General features: G+C 69.9%; 1 protein-coding gene across 1 annotated transcript; it reads left to right on the plus strand.

Moving 5' to 3' along the window:
* Positions 1-10063: 10063 nt before the first annotated feature.
* On the plus strand, positions 10064-11453 carry LOC142825651 (uncharacterized). The gene is made up of 2 exons (XM_075917706.1): positions 10064-10613; positions 10811-11453. Exons 1-2 carry the CDS (start codon positions 10064-10066, stop codon positions 11323-11325), a joined length of 1065 nt encoding a protein of 354 aa, XP_075773821.1. The 3' UTR covers positions 11326-11453.
* Positions 11454-12003: the final 550 nt, after the last annotated feature.

Genomic DNA, 12003 nt, shown 5'->3' on the forward strand with positions numbered 1-12003 from the left:
CCCAGACCCCGGCCGAGAAAAGGCCCCGTCTCACTGGGCTCTGGCCAGACCTGCCTGAGGTTCGGGGGTGTGGGCACCCCCAGACTCCGGCCGAGAACAGGCCCCGTCACACTGGGCTCTGGCCAGACCTGCCTGAGGTTCGGGGGTGTGGGCACCCCCAGACTCCGGCCGAGAACAGGCCCCGTCACACTGGGCTCTGGCCAGCCCTGCCTGAGGTTCGGGGGTGTGGGCCCCCCCAGACCCCGGCCGAGAACAGGCCCCGTCACACTGGGCTCTGGCCAGCCCTGCCTGAGGTTCGGGGGTGTGGGCACCCCCAGACCCCGGCCGAGAACAGGCCCCGTCACACTGGGCTCTGGCCAGCCCTGCCTGAGGTTCGGGGGTGTGGGCACCCCCAGACCCCGGCCGAGAACAGGCCCCGTCACACTGGGCTCTGGCCAGCCCTGCCTGAGGTTCGGGGGCGCGGGCACCCCCAGACCCCGGCCGAGAACAGGCCCCGTCACACTGGGCTCTGGCCAGCCCTGCCTGAGGTTCGGGGGCGCGGGCGGGTCCAGACCCCGGCCGAGAACAGGCCCTGTCACACTGGGCTCTGGCCAGCCCTGCCTGAGGTTCGGGGGTGCGGGCACCCCCAGACCCCGGCCGAGAACAGGCCCCGTCACACTGGGCTCTGGCCAGCCCTGCCTGAGGTTCGGGGGTGTGGGCGCCCCCAGACCCCGGCCGAGAACAGGCCCCGTCACACTGGGCTCTGGCCAGCCCTGCCTGAGGTTCGGGGGCGCGGGCACCCCCAGACCCCGGCTGAGAACAGGCCCCGTCACACTGGGCTCTGGCCAGACCTGCCTGAGGTTCGGGGGCGCGGGCACCCCCAGACCCCGGCTGAGAACAGGCCCCGTCACACTGGGCTCTGGCCAGACCTGCCTGAGGTTCGGGGGCGCGGGCACCCCCAGACCCCGGCCGAGAACAGGCCCCGTCACACTGGGCTCTGGCCAGCCCTACCTGAGGTTCGGGGGTGTGGGCGCCCCCAGACCCCGGCCGAGAACAGGCCCCGTCACACTGGGCTCTGGCCAGCCCTGCCTGAGGTTCGGGGGCGCGGGCACCCCCAGACCCCGGCTGAGAACAGGCCCCGTCACACTGGGCTCTGGCCAGCCCTGCCTGAGGTTCGGGGGCGTGAGCCCCCCCCGACCCCGGCTGAGAACAGGCCCCGTCACACTGGGCTCTGGCCAGACCTGCCTGAGGTTCGGGGGCGTGGGCCCCCCCAGACCCCGGCTGAGAACAGGCCCCGTCACACTGGGCTCTGGCCAGACCTGCCTGAGGTTCGGGGGCGTGGGCCCCCCCAGACCCCGGCTGAGAACAGGCCCCGTCACACTGGGCTCTGGCCAGACCTGCCTGAGGTTCGGGGGCGTGGGCCCCCCCAGACCCCGGCTGAGAACAGGCCCCGTCACACTGGGCTCTGGCCAGCCCTGCCTGAGGTTCGGGGGTGTGGGCACCCCCAGACCCCGGCCGAGAACAGGCCCCGTCACACTGGGCTCTGGCCAGCCCTGCCTGAGGTTCGGGGGCGTGGGCACCCCCAGACTCCGGCCGAGAACAGGCCCCGTCACACTGGGCTCTGGCCAGCCCTGCCTGAGGTTCGGGGGTGTGGGCACCCCCAGACCCCGGCCGAGAACAGGCCCCGTCACACTGGGCTCTGGCCAGCCCTGCCTGAGGTTCGGGGGCGTGGGCACCCCCAGACTCCGGCCGAGAACAGGCCCCGTCACACTGGGCTCTGGCCAGCCCTGCCTGAGGTTCGGGGGTGCGGGCACCCCCAGACCCCGGCCGAGAACAGGCCCCGTCACACTGGGCTCTGGCCAGCCCTGCCTGAGGTTCGGGGGTGTGGGCACCCCCAGACCCCGGCCGAGAACAGGCCCCGTCACACTGGGCTCTGGCCAGCCCTGCCTGAGGTTCGGGGGTGTGGGCGCCCCCAGACTCCGGCCGAGAACAGGCCCCGTCACACTGGGCTCTGGCCAGCCCTGCCTGAGGTTCGGGGGCGTGGGCACCCCCAGACTCCGGCCGAGAACAGGCCCCGTCACACTGGGCTCTGGCCAGCCCTGCCTGAGGTTCGGGGGTGCGGGCACCCCCAGACCCCGGCTGAGAACAGGCCCCGTCACACTGGGCTCTGGCCAGCCCTGCCTGAGGTTCGGGGGTGTGGGCACCCCCAGACCCCAGCCGAGAACAGGCCCCGTCACACTGGGCTCTGGCCAGCCCTGCCTGAGGTTCGGGGGTGTGGGCGCCCCCAGACTCCGGCCGAGAACAGGCCCCGTCACACTGGGCTCTGGCCAGCCCTGCCTGAGGTTCGGGGGTGTGGGCGCCCCCAGACCCCGGCCGAGAACAGGCCCCGTCACACTGGGCTCTGGCCAGACCTGCCTGAGGTTCGGGGGCGCGGGCACCCCCAGACCCCGGCTGAGAACAGGCCCCGTCACACTGGGCTCTGGCCAGCCCTGCCTGAGGTTCGGGGGCGCGGGCACCCCCAGACTCCGGCCGAGAACAGGCCCCGTCACACTGGGCTCTGGCCAGACCTGCCTGAGGTTCGGGGGCGCGGGCACCCCCAGACCCCGGCCGAGAACAGGCCCCGTCACACTGGGCTCTGGCCAGCCCTGCCTGAGGTTCGGGGGTGTGGGCGCCCCCAGACCCCGGCCGAGAACAGGCCCCGTCACACTGGGCTCTGGCCAGCCCTGCCTGAGGTTCGGGGGCGCGGGCACCCCCAGACCCCGGCTGAGAACAGGCCCCGTCACACTGGGCTCTGGCCAGCCCTGCCTGAGGTTCGGGGGCGTGGGCCCCCCCAGACCCCGGCTGAGAACAGGCCCCGTCACACTGGGCTCTGGCCAGACCTGCCTGAGGTTCGGGGGCGTGGGCCCCCCCAGACCCCGGCTGAGAACAGGCCCCGTCACACTGGGCTCTGGCCAGACCTGCCTGAGGTTCGGGGGCGTGGGCCCCCCCAGACCCCCGGCTGAGAACAGGCCCCGTCACACTGGGCTCTGGCCAGACCTGCCTGAGGTTCGGGGGCGTGGGCCCCCCCAGACCCCGGCTGAGAACAGGCCCCGTCACACTGGGCTCTGGCCAGCCCTGCCTGAGGTTCGGGGGCGCGGGCGGGCCCCAGACCCCGGCCGAGAACAGGCCCCGTCACACTGGGCTCTGGCCAGACCTGCCTGAGGTTCGGGGGTGTGGGCACCCCCAGACCCCGGCCGAGAACAGGCCCCGTCACACTGGGCTCTGGCCAGCCCTGCCTGAGGTTCGGGGGCGTGGGCACCCCCAGACTCCGGCCGAGAACAGGCCCCGTCACACTGGGCTCTGGCCAGCCCTGCCTGAGGTTCGGGGGTGCGGGCACCCCCAGACCCCGGCTGAGAACAGGCCCCGTCACACTGGGCTCTGGCCAGACCTGCCTGAGGTTCGGGGGCGTGGGCCCCCCCAGACCCCGGCTGAGAACAGGCCCCGTCACACTGGGCTCTGGCCAGCCCTGCCTGAGGTTCGGGGGCGCGGGCGGGCCCCAGACCCCGGCCGAGAACAGGCCCCGTCACACTGGGCTCTGGCCAGACCTGCCTGAGGTTCGGGGGTGTGGGCACCCCCAGACCCCGGCCGAGAACAGGCCCCGTCACACTGGGCTCTGGCCAGCCCTGCCTGAGGTTCGGGGGCGTGGGCACCCCCAGACTCCGGCCGAGAACAGGCCCCGTCACACTGGGCTCTGGCCAGCCCTGCCTGAGGTTCGGGGGTGCGGGCACCCCCAGACCCCGGCTGAGAACAGGCCCCGTCACACTGGGCTCTGGCCAGCCCTGCCTGAGGTTCGGGGGCGCGGGCGGGCCCCAGACCCCGGCTGAGAACAGGGCCCCGTCACACTGGGCTCTGGCCAGCCCTGCCTGAGGTTCGGGGGTGTGGGCACCCCCAGACCCCGGCCGAGAACAGGCCCCCGTCACACTGGGCTCTGGCCAGCCCTGCCTGAGGTTCGGGGGTGTGGGCGCCCCCAGACTCCGGCCGAGAACAGGCCCCGTCACACTGGGCTCTGGCCAGCCCTGCCTGAGGTTCGGGGGCGTGGGCACCCCCAGACTCCGGCCGAGAACAGGGCCCCGTCACACTGGGCTCTGGCCAGCCCTGCCTGAGGTTCGGGGGTGCGGGCACCCCCAGACCCCGGCCGAGAACAGGCCCCGTCACACTGGGCTCTGGCCAGCCCTGCCTGAGGTTCAGGGGCGCGGGCACCCCCAGACTCCGGCCGAGAACAGGCCCCGTCACACTGGGCTCTGGCCAGCCCTGCCTGAGGTTCGGGGGTGTGGGCACCCCCAGACCCCAGCCGAGAACAGGCCCCGTCACACTGGGCTCTGGCCAGACCTGCCTGAGGTTCGGGGGTGTGGGCACCCCCAGACCCCAGCCGAGAACAGGCCCCGTCACACTGGGCTCTGGCCAGACCTGCCTGAGGTTCGGGGGCGCGGGCGGGCCCAGACCCCGGCCGAGAACAGGCCCCGTCACACTGGGCTCTGGCCAGCCCTGCCTGAGGTTCGGGGGTGTGGGCGCCCCCAGACCCCGGCCGAGAACAGGCCCCGTCACACTGGGCTCTGGCCAGACCTGCCTGAGGTTCGGGGGTGTGGGCGGGTCCAGACCCCGGCTGAGAACAGGCCCCGTCACACTGGGCTCTGGCCAGACCTGCCTGAGGTTCGGGGGCGCGGGCCCCCCCAGACCCCGGCCGAGAACAGGCCCCGTCACACTGGGCTCTGGCCAGACCTGCCTGAGGTTCGGGGGTGTGGGCACCCCCAGACCCCGGCCGAGAACAGGCCCCGTCACACTGGGCTCTGGCCAGCCCTGCCTGAGGTTCGGGGGCGCGGGCACCCCCAGACCCCGGCCGAGAACAGGCCCCGTCACACTGGGCTCTGGCCAGCCCTGCCTGAGGTTCGGGGGTGTGGGCACCCCCAGACCCCGGCTGAGAACAGGCCCCGTCACACTGGGCTCTGGCCAGCCCTGCCTGAGGTTCGGGGGCGCGGGCACCCCCAGACCCCGGCTGAGAACAGGCCCCGTCACACTGGGCTCTGGCCAGACCTGCCTGAGGTTCGGGGGTGTGGGCACCCCCAGACCCCGGCCGAGAACAGGCCCCGTCACACTGGGCTCTGGCCAGCCCTGCCTGAGGTTCGGGGGCGCGGGCGGGTCCAGACTCCGGCCGAGAACAGGCCCCGTCACACTGGGCTCTGGCCAGACCTGCCTGAGGTTCGGGGGCGCGGGCACCCCCAGACCCCGGCCGAGAACAGGCCCCGTCACACTGGGCTCTGGCCAGACCTGCCTGAGGTTCGGGGGTGTGGGCGCCCCCAGACCCCGGCCGAGAACAGGCCCCGTCACACTGGGCTCTGGCCAGACCTGCCTGAGGTTCGGGGGGTGTGGGCGCCCCCAGACCCCGGCCGAGAACAGGCCCCGTCACACTGGGCTCTGGCCAGCCCTGCCTGAGGTTCGGGGGTGTGGGCGCCCCCAGACTCCGGCCGAGAACAGGCCCCGTCACACTGGGCTCTGGCCAGACCTGCCTGAGGTTCGGGGGTGTGGGCCCCCCCAGACCCCGGCCGAGAACAGCCCCGTCACACTGGGCTCTGGCCAGCCCTGCCTGAGGTTCGGGGGTGTGGGCACCCCCAGACCCCGGCCGAGAACAGGCCCCGTCACACTGGGCTCTGGCCAGCCCTGCCTGAGGTTCGGGGGTGTGGGCGCCCCCCAGACTCCGGCCGAGAACAGGCCCCGTCACACTGGGCTCTGGCCAGACCTGCCTGAGGTTCGGGGGCGCGGGCGGGTCCAGACCCCGGCCGAGAACAGGCCCCGTCACACTGGGCTCTGGCCAGACCTGCCTGAGGTTCGGGGGTGTGGGCACCCCCAGACCCCAGCCGAGAACAGGCCCCGTCACACTGGGCTCTGGCCAGACCTGCCTGAGGTTCGGGGGCGTGGGCCCCCCCAGACCCCGGCCGAGAACAGGCCCCGTCACACTGGGCTCTGGCCAGCCCTGCCTGAGGTTCGGGGGTGTGGGCGCCCCCAGACCCCGGCCGAGAACAGGCCCCGTCACACTGGGCTCTGGCCAGCCCTGCCTGAGGTTCGGGGGTGTGGGCGCCCCCAGACCCCGGCCGAGAACAGGCCCCGTCACACTGGGCTCTGGCCAGCCCTGCCTGAGGTTCGGGGGCGCGGGCACCCCCAGACCCCGGCTGAGAACAGGCCCCGTCACACTGGGCTCTGGCCAGACCTGCCTGAGGTTCGGGGGCGCGGGCACCCCCAGACCCCGGCCGAGAACAGGCCCCGTCACACTGGGCTCTGGCCAGCCCTGCCTGAGGTTCGGGGGCGCGGGCACCCCCAGACCCCGGCCGAGAACAGGCCCCGTCACACTGGGCTCTGGCCAGCCCTGCCTGAGGTTCGGGGGCGCGGGCGGGTCCAGACCCCGGCCGAGAACAGGCCCCGTCACACTGGGCTCTGGCCAGCCCTGCCTGAGGTTCGGGGGTGTGGGCGCCCCCAGACCCCGGCTGAGAACAGGCCCCGTCACACTGGGCTCTGGCCAGCCCTGCCTGAGGTTCGGGGGTGTGGGCGCCCCCAGACCCCGGCCGAGAACAGGCCCCGTCACACTGGGCTCTGGCCAGCCCTGCCTGAGGTTCGGGGGCGCGGGCACCCCCAGACCCCGGCTGAGAACAGGCCCCGTCACACTGGGCTCTGGCCAGACCTGCCTGAGGTTCGGGGGCGCGGGCACCCCCAGACCCCGGCCGAGAACAGGCCCCGTCACACTGGGCTCTGGCCAGCCCTGCCTGAGGTTCGGGGGCGCGGGCACCCCCAGACCCCGGCCGAGAACAGGCCCCGTCACACTGGGCTCTGGCCAGCCCTGCCTGAGGTTCGGGGGCGCGGGCGGGTCCAGACCCCGGCCGAGAACAGGCCCCGTCACACTGGGCTCTGGCCAGCCCTGCCTGAGGTTCGGGGGTGTGGGCGCCCCCAGACCCCGGCTGAGAACAGGCCCCGTCACACTGGGCTCTGGCCAGCCCTGCCTGAGGTTCGGGGGTGTGGGCACCCCCAGACCCCGGCTGAGAACAGGCCCCGTCACACTGGGCTCTGGCCAGACCTGCCTGAGGTTCGGGGGCGCGGGCGGGTCCAGACCCCGGCCGAGAACAGGCCCCGTCACACTGGGCTCTGGCCAGACCTGCCTGAGGTTCGGGGGCGTGGGCACCCCCAGACCCGAGCCGAGAACAGGCCCCGTCACACTGGGCTCTGGCCAGACCTGCCTGAGGTTCGGGGGCGTGGGCACCCCCAGACCCGAGCCGAGAACAGGCCCCGTCACACTGGGCTCTGGCCAGCCCTGCCTGAGGTTCGGGGGTGTGGGCACCCCCAGACCCCGGCTGAGAACAGGCCCCGTCACACTGGGCTCTGGCCAGACCTGCCTGAGGTTCGGGGGCGCGGGCGGGTCCAGACCCCGGCCGAGAACAGGCCCCGTCACACTGGGCTCTGGCCAGACCTGCCTGAGGTTCGGGGGTGTGGGCACCCCCAGACCCCGGCCGAGAACAGGCCCCGTCACACTGGGCTCTGGCCAGACCTGCCTGAGGTTCGGGGGCGTGGGCACCCCCAGACCCGAGCCGAGAACAGGCCCCGTCACACTGGGCTCTGGCCAGACCTGCCTGAGGTTCGGGGGTGTGGGCACCCCCAGACCCCGGCTGAGAACAGGCCCCGTCACACTGGGCTCTGGCCAGCCCTGCCTGAGGTTCGGGGGTGTGGGCACCCCCAGACCCGAGCCGAGAACAGGCCCCGTCACACTGGGCTCTGGCCAGCCCTGCCTGAGGTTCGGGGGCGCGGGCGGGCCCAGACCCCGGCCGAGAACAGGCCCCGTCTCACTGGGCTCTGGCCAGCCCTGCCTGAGGTTCGGGGGCGCGGGCGGGCCCAGACCCCGGCCGAGAACAGGCCCCGTCACACTGGGCTCTGGCCAGCCCTGCCTGAGGTTCGGGGGCGCGGGCACCCCCAGACCCCGGCTGAGAACAGGCCCCGTCACACTGGGCTCTGGCCAGCCCTGCCTGAGGTTCGGGGGCGCGGGCACCCCCAGACCCCGGCTGAGAACAGGCCCCGTCACACTGGGCTCTGGCCAGCCCTGCCTGAGGTTCGGGGGCGCGGGCACCCCCAGACCCCGGCTGAGAACAGGCCCCGTCACACTGGGCTCTGGCCAGCCCTGCCTGAGGTTCAGGGGCGCGGGCGGGCGTCTTTAGCACTTTTATCCCTCCATCTACCCACTTGAAATGAGGTCTCTGAGCAAAGCAGCCGACCGCAGAGCGCTCGCTCTCCCCACTTGTCTGGCTGGAAATGAACTCTGCTTCCTGCCTGCTCTGGAGCCCTCTGCCCGAGTTTCAGAGAAAACACCCGCTGAAGTGATTTTGCCTCCGCCGCAGCCCTCGGGCTCGGCTTCGGCAGAACAAGTAACTGGCTGCGCTGCCTCCTCCATTTCCCCTGCGGCTTGTTTTGCACTGCGCACCAGTGGCCCGCCAGCGTGAGAGTTCACCACCTGGACTGTCTCCCTCACCCTGCCTCGGGCGCTGGAGTTAATGGCACGGGCCAAGACCCGGCCAGGAGGCAGCTCTGGCTCCTACGAAGCCAGGCAGATTTGCACAGTGGGGGTCAGTCTTGTCAGGACACATTAGTGAAAAGCAGGCGTGAAAATCCTTCACCATGACTGCGCCATGAAGCCGGTCTGGGAGCACTGCACACTTGCTGTGCACTAGTGCTAGGACACACAATGAAGCAGGCTGGGTTCTGACCGGGGAAGGTTTCACGGTGCTAATGCACACACCTGATTTGCTCGCTGGCTTTGCACATCCTGTGCAAGAGAGGATTTGGGAGTGTTTCACACACATTTTTCACTAGTGCAAATGATAGCACAAGGCTGAATTCTGACTCAGGAATGTTCCCCAGTCACTTTACACTTCTGCAACAATTGCACAAGGAAGCAGGCTGAATTCAGGATTGCGGGCATTACGCACGCTCTTTGCACTGGTGCAAACGACTGCGCAAAGGAGCAAATGGTGATCTGGGAGCCTGGACCACTGACTGGGCCCCAGTGCTAACATTCGCATGCCAGAGCTGGGCAAACTGGGATTTGGGAGTGTTTCACACCCACGGTTCTGTAGTGCAAGTGGTGCACAAGGGACCCGGGTGAATGCTGGTTTGGGACCATTGCACTTTCTTTGCGCTAGTGCTAACGCATGCACCTGATGTGGCACGATTGCACGCTTACTTTGCACAGACCAACAATGCTACCCCTCCCTGCCCTCATTAACCCTTTCCCCTCTCACTTGCTGATCCTCCGTCGACAGTACGAACCCACAGCCATACCCTGGGCCCTACGACATCCCTCCCCCCACTCTATGCCCTGGGGGGCCGGGACCATCTCAGGAGGGTAGGGCAAAGGCAGAGGAATTCAGAGCGGGGACGGGGCTGCCTTGCCACAGGCCCAGGTCCCCAGAAAGGGGAGGGGCTCAGGGCTCAGAGTCACGGGATCAGGTGATTTGGGGACTCAGCGTCACGGCGGGATGATCCACGTCACAGGGTGATTAGTGGGGGGTTCACAGGACATGGGGACTCAGCGTCACGGCGGGATGATCCACGTCACAGGGTGATTAGTGGGGGGTTCACAGGACATGGGGACTCAGCGTCACGGCGGGATGATCCACGTCACAGAGGGTATGTCTACACTAGAAAGTTAGTTCGAACTAACGGACGTTAGTTCGAACTAACTTTCCTATGCGCTACACTAGCGCTCCGTTAGTTCGAACTTAATTCGAACTAACGGAGCGCTTAGTTCGAACTAGGTAAACCTCATTTTACGAGGACTAACGCCTAGTTCGAACTAGCTAGTTCGAACTAAGGGCTGTGTAGCCCTTTAGTTCGAACTAGTGGGAGGCTAAGGCTTCCCAGGTTTCCCTGGTGGCCACTCTGGCCAACACCAGGGAAACTCTATTGCCCCCCTCCCGGCCCCGGAGCCCTTAAAGGGCCACGGGCTGGCTACTCACTTTGTGCCAGTTGCAAGGCTGCAAGCACCCGTGCCTGCACAGCCTGCACCTGCCACACCATGAGCCAGCCATCCGAGGGCTCCCAGCCCTCCACTGCTCCCCACGACCAGCCTGGCGGCTCCCAGGAGCCTGCCCGGGGGCGCAAAAGGCGGGCGCCCGCCTGGTCAAGTGCGGAGATCGTGGACCTCATCGAGGTTTGGGGGGAAGCCTCCAATGTCCACGATCTCCGCACTAGCCACCGGAACGCGGCCGTCTATGGACGCATGGCTGCCAGCCTGGCCGCCAGGGGCCACCAGCGCAGCCGGGAGCAGGTGCGCTGCAAGATTAAAGACTTGCGGCAGTCCTACTCCCGGGCCTGCCTGCCAGGGGCTGACCCGGAGGCCTGCCCCCACTTCCATGCCCTGGACCGCCTCCTGGGGGCTCATGCCGTCCCTGCCCCCCGGGACGTGATTGACCCCGGGGCAGAGGGACCGCTCCTGGACACCGAGGAGGAGCAAGAGGGCTCTGAGAGCCAGGAGCCTGCTGCCAGCCTTCCCAGGACCCGGGACCCCCGAGGCACCCCACAGAGCCGCTCGCCTGCATCATCAGAGGCCGGGGAGGCGTCCACCTGTGAGTACCCTCGTGTTCCCCTTATGTGTACGGGGGGCTGGGGCGAGAGGGAGCCCCGGGACCGTGCGCCTGGGCCTTGCCCACCACGGAGCAGCAGCTGGGGATCCTGCAGGGGCCCTGGCCTTGCAGAGGGGAGCTGGGTTTCACACACCTGGGCCCCTGGGGTCATTGACCGCTGGTCTTCTTGCACCAAACAGCTGCAGCACCGGGGACTGCAGGGCGCACCACACCGCCTGCAGCAGCCGCCCGCGCCCGGGCAAGCAGGACAGCCAGGAACCAGGAGGACTACCAGAGGCGGCATCTCCGGTTCCTGGACCGACAGCTCCGTCTCCAGGACCACTGGGTCCAGGAGGACCTCAGGCTGCGCCAGAGGAGTCTGGAGGCCCTGGAGGAGCAGGGCCGTGCCCTGCGAGGCCACCTCCAGAGCCTGCTAGACCGCTTTCCATTTCCTCCTCCCCCTGCTCCCCCTCTTGCTCCCCCTCTTGCTCCTCCTGCTCCCCCTCTTGCTCCCCCTGCTCCCCCTCTTGCTCCTCCTGCTCCCCCTCTTGCTCCCCCTCTTGCTCCCCCTGCTCCTCCTGCTCCTCCTGCTTCCGCTCCTGCTTCCTCCACACCCCCTGTCCTCTCTGCCCCCCCCTCCACAACCATTCCCCACCGACGCCCCCGGACCCGCAGTGTGGCGAGACGGGAGAGGCACCCAGACTCCCACCCCTGAGCTTTCCTTTCCCTTCCTCCCTTCCCTCCCCTCCCCTTCCAGCTCCCTCGTCCCAGGTTTCCCCCTCCCTTCTCCCACCTTCATTCCTCCCTCCCCCACCCCAGTTCTGTGAAATAAACAGACGTTTTTGTTGGAAAAACAGGTGTCTTTATTTGACAGTAGGTAGGGAGGGGAAAGGGGAAGGGGGGGGTAGGGTGGAAGAAGGCCCCGGTGGGGCATGCAGGGAGAGGTCAGTCCTCCTCCTCCTCCACCTGGAAGCTCTCCCGCAGGGCTTCCCGGATCCGGATGGCCCCCCGCTGGGCTTCCCGGACGGCGGCGGTGCGGGGCTGACCGTAGTGTCCAGCCATGCGGTCAGCCTCAGCCATCCAGGCTGGCAAGAAAGCCTCCCCCTTCCGCTCACACAAATTGTGGAGCACACAACATGCCGCCACCACGGGAGGGATGTTGTGCTCGGCCAGGTCCAGACGGGTGAGGAGGCATCGAAAGCGGGCTTTCAGTCGCCCGAAGGCCCCCTCCACCACGATGCGGGCCCTGCTCAGCCTGTTATTGAAGGCCTGGCGGGAGGGATTGAGGTGTCCCGTGTAGGGCTTCATGAGCCAGGGCTGCAGTGGGTAGGCGGCATCCCCCACCAGGCAGACGGGCATGTCCACGTCCCCGACCCTGATGTGGCGGTCGGGG

The sequence above is a fragment of the Pelodiscus sinensis genome, unplaced genomic scaffold, assembly GCF_049634645.1.
Source record: "Pelodiscus sinensis isolate JC-2024 unplaced genomic scaffold, ASM4963464v1 ctg221, whole genome shotgun sequence".
Taxonomy (NCBI): domain Eukaryota; kingdom Metazoa; phylum Chordata; order Testudines; family Trionychidae; genus Pelodiscus; species Pelodiscus sinensis.

Excerpts from the sequence above, each read along its gene's own strand:
- LOC142825651 (XM_075917706.1), top strand. The coding sequence starts at position 10,064 with ATGAGCCAGCCATCCGAGGGCTCCCAGCCCTCCACTGCTCCCCACGAC. Across the intron at positions 10,614-10,810 it reads GGCCGGGGAGGCGTCCACCT|CTGCAGCACCGGGGACTGCA; the intron begins GTGAGTACCCTC and ends TGCACCAAACAG.